Genomic DNA, 17,633 nt, shown 5'->3' with positions numbered 1-17,633 from the left:
CCTTTTTTGCATCTATGTATATATGAAATGTCAGTGGCAACTAACTTGTAAAACAAAAATAATTTTCTTGATTGTAGTTTTTTAATTTTACAGTACAAATCTTTAAAAGGAGTTTTCTCAAAATTCGTGTTTTCTCGTACTCTGAGCCACAAATCTCCACTTCAGAAGCCCTTTGATACACCACATTTTCCACTTTTCTTTCAGTATATTGAAAGAAAAGTATATTCTAAAGGTTATTACAAAGAGGTTTGTTCATAACAAACTCCCCTGTTGGGAGTGATAAGAGATATCCAAAATTCCCCCTGTAAAAGTCTTTGGCCTAAATATCTCTGACAAAATGAAACAAGAATTTTCATCCTAGCGTCATCCAGTGTTGAGATTTATGTTCTAGAAATATATGGAAATTAGTACAATTTAATTAGATAAACATTTGTAAAACATAAGATAACAGAAAACAAATAATCAATTGATAATGAATAATTGTGTTGATATTAGTAATTAACTGGGTACCGAGTTTTTCTATTTGTTTCTGTTTGTTTCAAACCTTTTTTAAAACCTTTTTTTCCACCTTATTCACCTGTAGTGTTTTGTCTTCAGATTTCTGCCTCTGAATCAGTTTTGTCAATGTAAACAACGAGGTTTATTGATTATCCTGAGTCACTGGCATACATTCTACAGAAATACACGTTGCCTTTGAGTTTTTCAGTGCAAGTTCTGAATGCTTCGCGCACCAAACATGAAACTCTACCCTCAGCATGTAAACATCAAACTATCTGCATACAGATAGTTTGATGCAACATATATGCATCAAACTATTTGTATACAGTGAATAATCAGTGATCCAGCTGCAGGAAAGTTTCTGTTCATATTTTTTGACTGGGGTTAGGATTACTTCAGATTTAGACATTGAGAGTGCTGCAGTCGTACAGTGTGGTGTGGCACGAGCTCACATACAGAGGAGCATATAGTGGCCAGAGGTATAGAAACACACGTCCAGGCTCTGAATTATTCACAGCAATTACATCAATGTTTCAAAGGGAGCAATTCTGCAGCTTTGTTTAGGCCTCACTCAGGCACCGCTGGCTCTCACTCGCAGGGTTTTTTACTTTACATTCACCATCAGCACAGGTAGATATTTGTTGTGTGTTTCAGTTGAGCTAGCGTCCTCTGTGTGCAGCTGTGATGGTAATATTCAGATCAATACTCGCAGCAGATTGATGTTGTCATGACTCATGGTGCCTCTACATGTTGTTTCAGCTGCCTGTGTATCTGTCCTGTGTATGTGTGACCTTGACAGTGAAGCATATCACTGACCTAATTATGTATTTCCCCCTTGTTTAATAAGTCACATGATTGCTCCAGCAGAAAATGTGTCCTCAGGGAGAGCTGTCTTGTTTGCATTAAATTTCCCACACCCCACAGATGTTGCCTTTCATCATGACCTCCAGAACTGATGACAAATACCTTAAAAATGATGGCGCAATCAATAGTAATTCAGAAACACCTTGGACTACAACAAATGTCACCTCTCCTCATGCTTCTTCTACCTCCAGTCCCTCCTCAGCATACCCGGCTCGCCTTTCCTGTCCCGCCACAACAGCAAGAGCAGCATCTTCAGCTTCAAGGGCCGCAGCAAGGACGTGGGCTCGGAGAACGAATTCGCGGACGACGAGCACAGCACGGTGGAGGAGTGTGAGGAGCGTCGGGGCTCCCTGTTCAGCCCTTATCGGCGGAGCAGCTACAGCGGCTTCCACGGCAAGAGGAACAGCACGGTGGATTGCAACGGCGTGGTGTCGCTCATCGGCCCTGGGCCCGGTGGACGCCTTCTGCCTGAGGTGAAAATAGATAAGGCAGCTACTGACGACAGTGTAAGGAAGTCAATGAGTAGACCTATCTAGGCATGGCCCCCCCTCTCGTCCGTTCCTTTTCTTTCTTGCTCTCTTTCCTCTACTCTGTCATCTTTGCAAGTTCGTATGTATCTCTTGGCTAAGCGCTCGCGCCTCCCCTCCCCCAGCCCCTGCAGTGTATGCTGCCCTCCGACAGTAGGCAAAGGATGGAGAAAAAAAAAAATTATAGTGAAAATACTATAGCCAACCCTGGATATGATAGGTTAGTGGAACTGGGTCTATCAGTGACTTCCAGGCAATTTTGTTGTTTGATTTGAACGATGAATGTCAATGTTTTGAATGTTCATATCAAATTATTTACTCATACACGCACCATACTGTACTCACACTATCATACAGGCACTAATCAAACATATTTTGGCACATGTATCAAAGCCTGATTAATATTTAATACACAACTTCATGTGTGCGATGTCACCAAGTTCCTGTTTAACACATTCTAGTAATGAAACACCATTTTATTTTGTTAACAAACGGCATTTAATGATGAGTTAACGTGCTCCAGTGTGTTGATGTGTTCCTCCTCCAGGCATCCAGGTCCTCTGCTAGCCTGTGTGGGTAGATCTACAGTAGGAGGCGGAGGAAACAGAGGGGACCAGCACTGTAGAGCCACAGACATTTATATCTGCTTCCCTAAGACCCTCTTAATATCCCAAAGCAGATACACAAGTAACACACACCATCCTATCAGGCCTTAAGTAATGTAATTTAAGACTAAAAGGAGGGCTGCTGTCCTTGTCTGTCTTTACCTTTCTCTGTTTTCCAAACTCTCCCTGGTCAGCGTAGTGAATTAGTTGTGTCTCATTCTAGTTAGCATGGTAGATTTAAAACCCTAAATTAAAAACAAGCATGACGTAGAAAAGTAGAACAATGGCTATGGTGTCTGTAATTTCCTCTCCTTCTCTTTGACTTGGAGCATGCTCGTGCATGACAACTGGATGGATCTGAACTACCTGCCTCCATATGATCTCTTTACAATGCTCTTGACTTGATGGTTGCAATATAAGTTGTATGGTTTCAAAGTAGGAAGATACAATAGCGCCAAATTTGCGAATAACATAAAAAAAAAAAAAAAAGGCCAGATTTGGGAGACATCTTTGTAAAATAACCTAATGATTATATTGCAATGGCAGCAAAGCCTCCATTATTGCATGACAGGACTGATAATGCATTCATGCAGAAGCAGTTCTCCTCGCACAATAGCTCACTCACAATCCATTTATTATTTAATCTGGATGAGCTAATTACATTCAAACACAATTAGGTCAAGTAGCCCTAGACCACTGCTCCCACTTTGGCTGAGACCTGCATGCATTTACAGCGTACACACATCTTCCTGAAACCAGCATTTAGATAGAAAAGAATGAAAAAGAAATGCCCCTGTCCCCACTCCCCCTCAAAAACATCTGACCCTCAACTACTTTTTCCTGCCAAATGCTGTTGTGCACTTCCCTCCGCCGGCCACCGGTGGTGATGTGGGATGGTGTTCATGTCCTCTCCATGGGTGCTTGATTCTTCCTCTCCTCCTGACAGCCGACTACTGAGGTTGAGGTGAAGAAGAAGCTGTCGGGCTCCCTGATGGTGTCTGTGGACCAGCTCAATACCTCCTTTGGGCGGAAAGAGCGGGCCAACAGTGTCATGAGCGTCATTACCAACACACTAGTGGAGGGTACTGCCACTTTAACCCAGCTATTTAACCTGCTCTCTCATTATTCTTTAACTAGGGCTGCTCTCATTGATTAGTTTGACATGAATTTCCTGCTTATCTGCTTTGCATATCCAACAGTACCAGATACATACAATGCATACAATTTTTTGCTATCATTTGATACCATTTGCATGCGGTATGCTCGAGCACGCACGTATGTTTGATTTTTAATGTGTGATCCGCGCTATGTCTTCAGAACTGGAGGAGTCTCAGCGCAAGTGTCCGCCATGCTGGTATAAGTTTTCTAACACATTCCTGATCTGGGAGTGCTCCCCCAACTGGATTAAGATCAAGGAGATTGTGAACCTGATTGTCATGGATCCCTTCGTGGACTTAGCCATCACCATCTGTATTGTCCTCAACACCCTCTTCATGGCCATGGAGCACTACCCCATGACCCCCGACTTTGAAGACATGCTGTCTGTAGGCAATCTGGTGAGTGGCAATCTGTTTGTTCTTTTATTTTTATCTGATTCACAGGTTTTAAATCTCCTTTACTTCTTCCTTGCAGAGGTGTTATTTTTGGGATCGTAATTGGCAGCCCTTTCATTGCCGATTAAAAAAAACCCACATTCTCATCCCCACCCCTCCCCTGCAGCTTTCTTGTGTCCACGTGTTTCTTCACACACACGTTTCCTGTCTTCTCCTTCCATCTCTCCTTCTCTCCTCTGGTTAAGCCTAGCTGCTGTGTGCTTCAGTGGGACCAGCCCACCTCTCTGCTGGTTGGCTGACTGGTGGAAGGCCTGCATTAATATTTCATGGAGCCTGATCGATGAACTGCTCTAAAATGGTGCCTGAATCACTGGTTGGATAACTCAACCTGGCCATTTTCACTATTAGTGGTTTTAAGGAAACTGAGTTAAATCTTCCACCATGATGGTTGTTTTTACTTTTCACATTTGGAAACTTAGGTTTTGTCCTATAAATTAGATTAGTTATGTGTGTGTGTGTGTGTGTTTGCATACATAAACATGGACAGGTGTAAATTAACAATTGAAACAGCACAGGGATGTCATTTACCACTTCTGCTTCAGAATAATTTACCAGAGAAGGCCAACGGGTCACCTTGATTCAATATGAGTCACCGTCCTACACACATACACACACACACACTCAGAAACACACACACACCCTTACATGTACTTAGACTGTGCACTTATTCATTATGTGGGTCTATGATTGAGGATAACCCTCAGTAATTTATTAGAGCTGTTACGAGGCCGCACCACAGAAGTGCCATTTCATCTTTAGTGACTATAGAACAGCTGGCACACGCGCGCACACACACACACACACACACACACACACACACACAAACACACACACACACACACACACATATTAAGTAGATGTGCTGCCTCTTTAAATAATTGGATTTAACCTACTGGTAGTTCATTAATATGCCATTACCATAAGGATACTATAATGTTATTCGTTATTCTTTAGTGCAAAGTCAGAATTATTGACTGTATATAAAGATGGATGACATGTACTGTACAGAAATTGAAGCCAAATTATTCTGGATATGAGCGCTGCCATCTTGTGCTGATGACATCATGTTGAGTTAGGGTCTGCGTAGTAGTGATCGGCAGTGGAGCCACAGTTTCGTACCAATCAGAAAAACTATAAACCATCTTGCAGTGAGATCACACCAGCTGCAATGTCTGCCAGTAGTCATTATTGCATTACTACATGGGTACTCTGTACTCATGGGTAGGACCACACCCATCTTGAACTCGGTCGTCATCTGTGAAGCTTCGTGACTGTATCTTGTATGGTTGTGATTCGGGATGCAAGTTAACCGATAAATGTACAAGGCTCAGATGTAGTGAGCAAAGTCGATGATTTAACATTGTTTGGCTGGTCTACATGGCGTGGCTCGACCCAGGTGCAGCAGTTTGACATCATGAGCATCACAACAGCTTGATGCACTTCTTCCTAGTCTTTTTATTTATTGACTAAATGCAAACCAATTTTAGAGTAGCATGCTGCCACGTACAGTATCGGAGCATGTAGATGCTGTGCTTGTTAAGCTGTTGAAAGCAATTTGACTTCATATCATCAGGTCCATTTATTGGCTATTATTTTAACTGATACCGATATATAACCAATGATTTAAATTTTGCAATATTGGGCAAATATTTATCGTGTATCACTAGTTGCTATCTGTCCACAGACAGACATATAAACACCTGGAAAAGTACTCAAACCTGCTACAAAAGGTGTCTTTAGGACCACATTTTGCCATGATGACACACACACACACACACACACACACACACACACACACACACACACAGACTCACAAGGAGAAAACAATACCCGCCAACGTTGGTCTGGCCCTTGTCTCATCTGCTGACATGGAGGGGGCGGGGTTTATGACCTAATCTGCAGCCAACCAACAGGGGGCGATCGAGATGTTTTGGCTTTACTTTTGGGGAGCTGTTATGTCGTCCACCTTTATATACAGTCAGTGGTCAGAACAAATATAAACCTCACCACTCATCATGCTTCACATTCTCATGTGTCTTGTGAATCATGGTGTGAGCCAAATCCATTTGTTTAAATATGTTCTCTTTCCTACCTGCCAGGTGTTCACGGGGATCTTCGCAGGAGAGATGCTTTTCAAGCTGGTGGCTATGGATCCGTACTACTACTTCCAGGAGGCCTGGAACTGTTTTGATGGTTTCATTGTGACGCTGAGTTTAGTAGAGCTGGCTCTGGCGGACGTCGAAGGCCTGTCTGTGCTGCGCTCATTCCGATTGGTAATTCATTTTATCTCCTCTCTAACAAAAACAAAAATGGTGAAGGCATGTGGCGTTAACATTTTAGCAATAGGAATACCCACATTTTACAGTTTACTTTGTTCATTGTATGTACTTCTGGACAACATACATGTATGTTTTTTTACAGTTGTAACGTCACTAAAAGCTAAAATGTTATGACTGAATCATGTCCCTTCTCTTCTTCCCACCAACCCCACTTCAGCTGAGAGTGTTCAAGCTGGCCAAGTCATGGCCAACCCTCAACATGCTGATCAAGATCATTGGTAACTCGGTGGGAGCCTTGGGGAACTTGACTCTGGTGCTGGCCATCATCGTCTTCATCTTTGCCGTGGTGGGCATGCAGCTGTTTGGCAAGAGCTACAAAGACTGTGTGTGTAAAATCGCTGCTGACTGTGAGCTGCCCCGCTGGCACATGAACGACTTCTTCCACTCCTTCCTGATCGTTTTCCGGGTATTGTGCGGCGAGTGGATTGAAACCATGTGGGACTGCATGGAGGTGGCGGGTCAGGCCATGTGCCTCATCGTCTTCATGATGGTCATGGTCATCGGCAACCTGGTGGTGAGTGTCCAGACAAACAGCAGACTTGTTAGGTCTTTAAGCCATCTTTAAACAGTTATAATGTGGTCAGAGAGAAATTAGCACTCGACATACTATTTTCTTGTTGTGTCCATAAGGTGTTGAACCTGTTCCTTGCCTTGCTGCTGAGCTCATTCAGTGCTGACAATTTAGCTGCGACAGATGACGACGGTGAGCCCAACAACCTGCAGATTTCCGTCATGCGCATCAAGATAGGCATCGCATGGATTAAAGCGAAGGTAAGGATACTGATGGCCAGTCTTCTAAAGAAACCACCGATGGAGGACGAGCAGAAGCCTTTGGATGACATGTACGACAAGAAGCTGAATTGCATTGCTAACCACACCGGGGTCGACATCAACCGTGACCTGGACTATGCCAAGAATGGCAACGGCACAACCAGCGGTATTGGCAGCAGCGTGGGCAAGTATATGATCGATGAGGACCACATGTCGTTCATCCACAATCCCAACCTGACCGTCTGCGTGCCCATAGCCGTGGGAGAGTCTGACTTTGAGAACCTCAACACGGAGGACTTCAGCAGCGAGTCGGAAAATGAGAACAGCAAAGAGGTCAGTGAGAGGAGAGCATGTTTATATGATCAACCTTTAATAGTTTATCACATCATGGGAAATAATATTTTGGGGTCAAGGTGCATCCCGTGACGTTGTAATGACACGGTTTGGCCAACATGTCTAATTGGCTTCAAAGTGTGTCCCTCTTCCTGGGGGCTAAATGTGGATGTATGATCCCAACCATTTAAAAACCGAATACATTTTTGATAAACATACATGCAATGATACGATCAGTACTTGGTTGTTTGTAAGAGAGGGCCTGTATGGACTATTATTGGACATGAAAACGTCACCATCTGGCCATCTGTCGCATAACCAAATGAAAGTATTGGCGTTGGACAGGACCATTTTTGGCCAAAGACTCAACATCACTGTCCAACTAATTTTTGCTGGGAACAGACTGGAATCAGCAGCATTCATAACAATAAAACCATTATTTTCCAAGCCCTTCGAAAATAATTAGTTTTAATTTATTAAATATACAGATGTAAATATCATAATGCTCCATGTGTTGTTGTTTTTCTAATCCTCGGCTGCTCTATGTGCTATTTCTGCTATCAGGAAAGTAAAACCATCCTGAGACGGGTGTGGCTGCCTACTCTGCTCTGTTCGGACACTAATATTACCCCATTACTCACTCGAGTCATCTCGAGTAGCTGGAGCAGGCAGGCAGTGTAGATTAAATGTATATCTGCTGGTGAATGTCTTCTGACGAAATGCATTTATAAGACTTTCAGAGCAGATGATCTGCCATTTGATATTCCATCTCAGTGTTCATGTGGATGATATGTGATGTTCAGGATTGTTATGGTGTCCATCTCAAAATGGAAAAAAACCCTCTGTGATCAAAGCGCACTCGAGGTTTTTTTCTTTTTTAACGATTGAGCCAAGGCAATTTGGAAATAACATGAATTGTACATTTCCTGACAGGATCCAGAACGCTTTATGAGTCCAGCTCCATAATCAGCGATTGTTTAGCTATTCAATGGGAAATGAAATCTCTCTGAACCACTGAAACTTTGTGTTTGTGTGTGTGTTCATCCATGTGCGTCTGTGTAGCTGGATGACACCAGTTCATCAGAGGGAAGCACCATCGACATCAAGCCAGATGTAGAGGAGGTGGTTGTGGTGGAGACGGTGGAGGAATACATGGAACCAGAGGCGTGTTGGACAGATGGTAAGACCCCTGCTCCCATCGCACCCATTACCTCCCCTCCACAGCACAGAGACTCCCCTGGGCAAAGTGGAGAATGATAGGGTGGCGGGGTGAAGGACGGTTTCATTATGAAGGATCACTCACCCATGAAGACTATGAGTCTAACCTGTCTATGATCCTTACACCGATACATATCTACATACAACTTTAAACATAATTGTTCATATATTGTTGGATATTGAGATAATAACACCAAAGGGTGGTTTTCCTGCTTCTCTAATGACAAACGTGTGGATTTGTATGTAGTCAAAGTCCAGCATTTGAGCTTTGTTATCAACATTCACACTTGCACGCAGATGTATAAAACAGGGTGTCTGCTGGTCCGTAAAAAGACTTAAAATGTTTTACATTCAATTTTATATATATTAGTCCTTAAAAGTCTGTGAGGTCTTAATTGACAGACATTTTCTTTCATTTCATTTATCCATCTTGTAATTTCATTTTGTCAAAATGAGTCAAGCTCATTCCTGATGTTGCAAATCTTGTTACAAACCTACTGCTGAACATGACTTTTTTAAATTTTATCCATGCACCTGTTGGCAAAATGTAGATGAATCTAACTCACTCTAATAACCATATTCCTACATAACACCTAACTCTGCATGCAACCGTATGTAAACTTCTCATCTTTATACTTACCTGCAGTGCTTGAATAAGAAAAGGATGATTTGTCCAAAAATCTGTCTTAAATTTGGTTGAAAATTATTCTGAGGTCTTAAAAAGCATCAAATTTAAGTGTCCGATATCAGTTGGTTCCCCCGTAAAGAAGCTGTGCACTCTGCAAGCAGAAGAAAATCTAAAAATTCTCAAAAAAACATTTATTAAAAGACGATTTTGGTGTAAACAAAATTCAAATATCTGGACTGTAATCTACCATACGTATCTCACCATATCCAGCGATGTCAAATCTCATCTTTCCTCCTGTGTGTCCCCAGCTTGTGTGGCCAAGTATAAGTGCTGTGACGTCCCCATCAATATGGGCTGGGGGAAGTACTGGTGGTTCCTGAGAAAAACCTGCTACCTGATCGTGGAACACAACTGGTTTGAGACCCTCATCATCTTCATGATCCTCCTCAGCAGCGGTGCCCTGGTAAGGAGGCCCGCGTTAGCATCTGCATCCTCTGCCACCTCAGAAAAAGACTGTGCAGTTACATAAAACCTTTAAAACATAAAGCAGCTGCCCTTTGATCTGATCACAATTAATCTCTAACTGGAACAAACATTTAATTATCAGAGAAAATCCAAACTGGATAAAATTTCAATAAAGATGAAAGTGTTAGTAGAAATTATAGTTCCCTTATTGTAGAAAGTGAGATCCTCATGTCTTTTTTGATAAACAAAAAAAAAAAAAGACAGCTTATTTGATTAAATGAGCCGTCAGAACTGCCACGCCCCCGGCACAGCCAGGGTTGCAAAGCTGATGCAGAAACCTAGTGGGCGGTGCCTGATCAGGCCTGTGAGAGCTGACCAATCAGAGCAGACTTGGCTCTTTGCGAAGGCCTTAAAGAGACAGGTGCTAAAACAGAGCGTTCAGACAGCAGGAAAAATAAAGGTGCTGTAGCAATGGACAGTAGGAGAAAAAATAACGTGTTTCATGAACATTAAGCTTGTAAACTTTTTCTAGTAGATGCCCAAAATTACAAAAAGTATGAACCTGAAAATGAGCTTAATATGGGACCTCTAAAAGGGACCAGCGTGTGTCTACAGTGTAAAACAAGTCGATCAGTTTGGTTGCTCAGTCTCAGAGCTGCTGGGTTGGGGGAGGGGCCAGGCTTGCCTGAGATTAATGGATTGTACCATTCATCAAACAGGGGATCTATTTCTGGAGATGGAGTACAGTCTTGTTCTCAAGCGTGTCAAATGCAACTAAAATAAGAGCAAAGAATGCTGCAAATCTTCATTCCCTATGAAGTTATTTGAAATATTTCACGCCACCGAACAGATTTTTTTTTTTTTTTTAACTTGTAAATCAATGTTAGTGATCAGCAGTGAACGGGCTGTAGTGCTGTACACAATTCCATTAGTGAAATCATAAATCATGAAGTGTAATATTTCTCTTGCAGTTTTCGCCATGGCTGATGTGTGTTTCTCTCCACAGGCCTTTGAGGATGTGTACATCGAGCAGAGAAAGACCGTTCGGATCATTTTGGAGTACGCCGACAGGGTTTTCACCTACATCTTCATCCTGGAGATGTTGCTGAAATGGGTCGCCTACGGCTTCGTCAAGTATTTCACCAATGCCTGGTGTTGGCTGGACTTCTTCATTGTGGATGTAAGTCCAGCTCTTGTTTTTCTCTGTCGTGTGTGGTAGACTAGAAGAGACGTTAACATAGTCCTCAACCACACCCTGGTCTGACAGCAACACACTGGTACAAAGATGCACACAGTCTTTAAAACAGCAGAGCTAATTTATGCTGTTTTAACTCTGAAAAGTATTAATTTCTCGTTAGGTTTATTAGATTATTAACCACATCATATACACTTCATAAACTACACAGATAGAGGATATGAGATTTTATAACTCTATTTAAGTGTTGTCTGTTGGGTGTGGTTAGGTTGAAAAGGTCAGGTTATTAATTGTATATCTGCTTCATGGGATGCATTAGGTGAAAGGGCATGTTGATACAAGTAAGGAGCCTCTTTATAGAATTTACTCACACGGTAAGGACAGTGTTTTACAAGACTGTATTTCAGTCTGTCCGCACATGCCAGAGTCACCTTTTACAACTCCATCAAGCAACAATCCCTATGTTTTACTTGGTTTATCACTCTGAGATGCTTGAATATGTAACATTTATCTGCTTGTGAATTAAAACACTTTTTTTTCTGGTGTGCACAAGCAAGAAATCACCTGCGTCAATGTTTTGTTTTTTTAGAAAAGATTGGAAGAAATTATTCAAATTTAAAACAAATTAGAACCAGCCGATTGATGACCAAAGCTAATTGATTACAATCATATCCAAGTCATGCTCAGAGCAATGTCAAAGAAGTGTCTCTGTAAAGCTGTCTCTGCCTGTGTCTCTGACCTGTAAGATGTTTGATATGTGCCTTTGTCCTCTCTCTCTGTGTACTTCTCTGCTCCTTGTGTAAAGTCAAGTGTGAAAGACCAGAACAGGGAAAATTCTTCAATCTATTCTTTGGTAGTTACCAGTGTTGGGTTGAAAGTTACAAAAGCGTTACAGTAATATATTTCTTTGTTTATTCGTTTATTCATTACCGGTACTAATAATATTTCAGTCATATATTACTAAAGTTATGTCACGTAACGCGTTATCAAACGAAGTGAAGCCATGATCATATTAATGCTATGAGTGTGTTTAATATAGCCAAGCCTATAACTTCTTTGTTCAGTCTCTGTGTGACTGAAATGAACCATATAGCGTAGGCCTAATGATGAAGCCTAATCCTCCGAGCGCACTCAGGGGGAGGCGTCATTATAGGCGACCTTATAGAAGGTACAGGTCTATTGTGTTTCATATGACTAAGCCTACATTAGAAAAATATTTATTCCTATGTCAAAATATATCAGACTTTGATCCTTTGTCTGCCTGCTTATCCCTGTGTCCAAGATCTAGGCTATTTAATTCTTCTATAGAGGTTATTTGGGCATTTGGTTGAAAGTAACTACAAAGTAGTGTAACAAGTAATATATTACTGTATTGTGGAGTTAAGTAATAATATATAATATATTGCATTTTGAAAGTAACTTGCCCAACACTGGAAGTTACACACAGTACCTCGATTACAACTTATCTTAATTAAGACGACATGACCTCAGATTGTGAGGTTGTTTAGATGTCGTTGACGGATTCCAACGTGGGGATCATTTTAATGTTCAGAGTGTTTTACTTTTATATAAGCAGTAATCTGCAATGAGTGGCAGCATGGATTGAATAAGAATTTCCCTGACTTCTGACTTTCTCCTTGAACTAACCACCTCTCCGCAGTGTCCAACACCTCAGCCAATACCTGTGAATGGACTCCTATCAATGGCCAGAGGTTGCCATGTTGATTCATTATAAACTCCTGTATCCCCGACCCCATGCAGCAAACAGACATTTACATTACATTACATTACATTACACACCATAGATAAGGTACACTTAATTTTTTAAAGGAGAAATATTACGCTTTTTCATTTTTTCTTCCCTTCAGTGCGTTATAAAGGTTCATGTGCATGTAAAAGATCTTGAAAGTTAAAAACAGAACAGAAGCTCCTCTCTCCCACAGAAAACCCTGCTCCTGAAACGCCTCGTCCGTAGTCCTGCCTTTAATTCTGTGACTTTGTGACATCACACTATGTAATCATGTCATACATTTGCATAATTTATGCCTAGCAGCTAGTTTGGCACGTAGGATTAATTTAGCAAAGCTGCTTTGTTGTTGTTAGTGGTGCTGGCTCAGGCATGTGTGAGCTGACCAATCAGAGGAGACTGGGTATTTGGGAGGGGGGGCCTTAAAGAGAGCGTTTCAGACAGAGGAATAATACAGTGCTGTATCACCGGACAGTATGAGAGAACTGATGTTTTTTTCTGAGCATTAAAGTATGTAAACCTTTTCTAGTAGTAACCCAAAATAAAATTATGAACCTGAAACTGAGCATAATATGTCTCCTTTAAATCTTAAATTCTTTGTTCATGCATTTATACATTTTTTAGGTAAAAATGACACATAAATGTGAATATACTTGCTTAAGATTTCATCTATTTTGAAACCACACTCTCAAGGTTGCCACATATACACATAGAGCTCCTATCATCCTATCAATCATAATCACACACACTGTACTGATTCTGGTTACTGCCATTGTAGACTCCCTCCCTGTAGGTGCGTTGTCAAGCCCAACACTTGGGACAGTGCAGGGCGCAACGTAACGTCTTCCCAAGTTGTGACCATGTCACAAAGAGTGACATCCCTCCTCGTCCCCTCTTTTCCCGTCCTCCTCCTTTCATTCCTTCTTGAAAGTGTAACCTCAGGAATGTGGTGATATTGTGCTGAGATGTAATGATGGTGGGTGACAGGCGGCCAGCGGTAAGTTTGGTCTTCACTAGCGCTCCCCCTCCAAAAAAAAAAAAAAAAAGAGAGACTTGTGCTTGATGAGTCTGGGTTGTGTGTTGTCACCTGACTGTGCCTCTGCTGTCCTGTGTTGTGGGGTGAAACCTTTGCCATGGACTCAGACGATGGGGGGGCACCATCATTAAACCGGCCTGTATTTTTCTCTTGAGTGTGAGTGTGTACCTCCTCATTTCCCTTGTGTTACTGCATCTTTCTGTTACCCATTTGATTTGTGTCTTCCTGGTTTTCATTATGAGGATGTGTTTGTTTTTTTATTATGTATTGGCTAAGAAATGGGGCAAGAAATGTAAAGTTACTTAAGAAATAAACTTTGCTGCATCGCTCCTATATTAGATGTTCAAAATGACGTAATAGCTAGCGTAAACAATTTCTTGTTAGGTAGTGACACAGAGGTGTGTGAGTGTGAGAATCATAGGTGTCATACTCCATTCATTTTTCTTTTTGACTCAGGTTATTATCATTGTTTTGTTGTGTTTTTCCCTTTGCTTTTAGTTTGTTTTATTTCTGTTTGGTTTGTGCTGTCGTCATCATGGGATCACAGCCCCAGATGTCATTGGCCTTGCCTTGCAGAGCTCTGTGAGAAGGACGTTGAGGCGCTGAGGTCACTACCACACAGCTGGCCCAGCAGGGGGCCAGAGGCCAGGCACCCCAAAGGGGGGCTCTTCAAGGGGTCAGGCTGAAGGTGACAATTACCCCAAACACTGTAGTGTAGACCAAGGCAAAATCTTTATTTTACTGTCTCCCCACCAGAACAGCTGCTGACTTATCCAAGAGGCCGGGTCATTGATTTTAATCGGGGCTTTGTGCCAAGGAGTAAATCTAAATACAGGCCCCGATGTTTGAGCACGATCCAACATTCACACGTACAGTAAGAAGCCTGTAGCCTGCTGCCACCTCTTCTGCTGTTCTTAATCATAGTTGTAATGCATTCCACCTTTAAATGGTTGAAAAGATGTTCTTGTGTTATCTAAGTTGATGATGGCATCAGTCAAAATGAAGATTTTGCCTATTACAAACCTCCCTCCGTGACTTTGGTAAGCTTTGGATGTTGTGTACTTCTTGCGGTGAGTTTGACCGGTTGGTGTCGGTGGCTGGTTGGAGGTGCTTTCACATGTGTTCACTGTTGATATTTTTTCCTTTTTTGTAAGGAACTGGTACTCCTCCTGTTTCAGTCCCTTCAGCATCCAGACCGTGAAAATTGCAGTTTGGAAAACATGAAAATACTTCCGGAGGATACAATCCCAAACAGATTTCTCTCTATTTGACTGAATTTAAAAGACATCTACCCTCATTCTAATTTTTTCTTCTGCCCACTCCTGCATTTTGCATCTAGAATAATCTGTCTTCAGCCAAAGAAACGCTTCCCTGTGCAGCACACAGAGACAGCCTGAAATGGCCGTCTTTGCACACTTGAAGTGACTTCATCAAGGAGTCATTCTGCACTTCTCATCACCCCTCAAAGAACATTAGTGCAGCTTATTGACCATACTCCACTTCGTCCATTTCCTCTTTTATTAACGACACAACACTGTATATGTGTTCAGCTTCGATTAGCTATATGGCCCAGAGCTAAAGGAGACTGACAAACCATAACTCAGGCCTAAATTTACATTGATTTAATACAGTGATAGGAGTTATGTACATTAACAATGCTGCTGTGAATGGCTGTGTGTACAGTGTTGTGAATTAATGACATAATTTAAAAATGAAGTGAGTGTTTTTAATGAATAATAACACACTACGAAGCGTTCTATGGCTGCAGCGATGCCTCGGTGGCTGCTGTCGGACGTGGAGAGGGGCCGCACCAGTTTCTTTGAGGTTGTGTGCTGTTAGTGTTAACCGTTGTTAACCGTGTGTAACTCGACTCTGTACGACTCTGTGTATTTTTTGTCCTTTCAGTGCCATCCAGTGCTAATAACACTATCCGATCTGCCCTTAACCTCCATCCCTGTTTTCTTGTGCGTGGTTCATGTGACTGTGGCTCTCCTATTTGACTCTAAATGCTGTGTGAGATTTTTTTATGTCTGAGAAAGCAAATGGCAAAATGACACACTTGTACATGTTTACTTGTATTCTTTCTCTTAGGTTCCGTTAGTTTGTCTGTCTTAAATTATATGGGATTTTATGCCTCAGCCCGAGAGCGACATGGAGAGACAATGTTAGAGGGGCAAGGGTAAGGCTCTCAAGTCTGTTGGGTTTTTATCAGCTTCTACAGGGTAACCTCTCTCCTTCCCTCCCTCCCCAACTCCTCTTCCTCTGCTCTGCCCCAGTCCCTTCGCTTGTATCTTTACTAAAATCATGTAGCACTCTTTTCTGCCTAATTTTACCCTCTATATGAGTCTTATGTCTCTATCTCCTCTCTTTCTCTCTCAACCACAAATTTCTTTGCAGGTACAAAGGACTTTTCACATCTCGTCAACTGCCCCAAAATAACAGACAAACAATCCCTCTGGCCTACTGCTACTAAAAATACTACGCACATAAAACCTATACTAAACATTGACCTTCTCTCTCAGTGTATATGCATGTATAAATGCAATATTATACATGCATATACATGCATAGATTTATGTGTGTATGTCAAGCAACTCTCCGCCTATGCCAGGGCCGTCTCTCTTCCCTAGTGAATATTCTCACTTCTAACAGTTTGGAACCTCTTTTGCTTCTCTGTTTTTGTGTAGGTGTCTATAGTCAGCCTTGTAGCTAATGCGCTGGGCTACTCCGATCTAGGGCCCATTAAATCACTCAGGACACTAAGGGCCTTGAGACCCCTCAGAGCCTTGTCACGTTTTGAAGGGATGAGGGTAAGATCCAAAGCTAAGCAGCTGATCCTTCCGCATGCCCATTCAACAGTTTAAAGCATGCTAGAACTGATCTATAAAACAAACTTAAGAGGACAAAAAAAAAACCTCCAAAAATATTTGGGGGATTGTTTTTAAAACCAGGAAATGAAAGCCAAGAAGTCACCTTTCCATGCGCAATCCTGTACCATGCCTTTGTTAGAGCGAAAGAACAAGTCATGATGCAGCTGGGAGACTGAGTAAAGTAACAGTAAAGTTGTATTGCCAGCAGAACAACATGCATTTCAATTGAATTTCAAACCAAAAATCTACATACAAATTGATTTGAATCATCATAAAACTTACCCAAAGAGCAACAGAAATATTTGTTCACAAAGCTGCCTCATCACATAAGTGACAACCTAGAAATTCTGATTACTTCATCTTACGTTGTTTCTTCTTGATTGGCCAAAGTGAATGTGGAATTGGTCAAAGCTAACCAAACATGCCATCTCATAGAGCATCCAAATCAACAATTAGCTCTTCATTTGGCCTGATTCTCAACCACTGCTTTTAATTGAGACCCCACCCCCTCCCTTCCCCTCCCCTCCCCTCCACATGCCCACCTCTGCTCCCATAAACCCCCTCCCCTCCCCTCCCCTCCCCAGCTCACACCATCCCTCAATGCATCTGGCATCGAGAACAACCAGCAGGAACCAGGGAGCTGCAGGACACCAAAACCTCGGCCCAACCAGTCACAGCAAAACTGTGCATGCGGGGCGGCTGCAAACAACCACTCAGAGGAATCTGTGGTTGCTTCAGCCGTCTCTTCCTAAAACACACTGATTGGTCGTTTCTGTGACTGGTGGTAGCGATAGGTTGCACCTGGTTGTTGTCATCCGTAGTCCCTCCTGTCCCTTTCTTTCTCTCTGACTCTTGATCTCATTCTTTTTTACTACTCTTGGACTCGCTGCATTGTCTTCCAGTTCACCTTAGCCCCTTCCCCAC

At 42.1% G+C, this 17,633-nt stretch overlaps 1 protein-coding gene across 5 annotated transcripts in view; it reads left to right on the top strand.

The window, feature by feature from the left end:
* scn8aa (sodium channel, voltage gated, type VIII, alpha subunit a) overlaps positions 1-17,633 on the top strand; it is a 49,888-nt gene that overhangs the window by 20,349 nt on the left and 11,906 nt on the right. For 4 of the 5 annotated variants that reach the window (XM_084365458.1, XM_084365461.1, XM_084365459.1 and 1 more), the window contains exons 12-21: positions 1,554-1,868; positions 3,441-3,576; positions 3,812-4,050; positions 6,207-6,380; positions 6,604-6,960; positions 7,077-7,550; positions 8,613-8,730; positions 9,705-9,859; positions 10,868-11,041; positions 16,527-16,649. In XM_084365458.1, coding sequence (XP_084221584.1) covers positions 1,554-1,868; positions 3,441-3,576; positions 3,812-4,050; positions 6,207-6,380; positions 6,604-6,960; positions 7,077-7,550; positions 8,613-8,730; positions 9,705-9,859; positions 10,868-11,041; positions 16,527-16,649 — 2,265 coding nt within the window. The remainder of the gene's footprint in view (positions 1-1,553; positions 1,869-3,440; positions 3,577-3,811; positions 4,051-6,206; positions 6,381-6,603; positions 6,961-7,076; positions 7,551-8,612; positions 8,731-9,704; positions 9,860-10,867; positions 11,042-16,526; positions 16,650-17,633) is intronic. The other variant, XM_084365462.1, reaches the window with a different exon arrangement.

Source organism: Pagrus pagrus (genome assembly GCF_965226575.1).
Source record: "Pagrus pagrus genome assembly, chromosome: 11".
Lineage (NCBI taxonomy): Eukaryota > Metazoa > Chordata > Actinopteri > Spariformes > Sparidae > Pagrus > Pagrus pagrus.
Note: the sequence above shows the minus strand (reverse complement) of the source record. Positions and strands in the feature narration are given on the sequence as shown.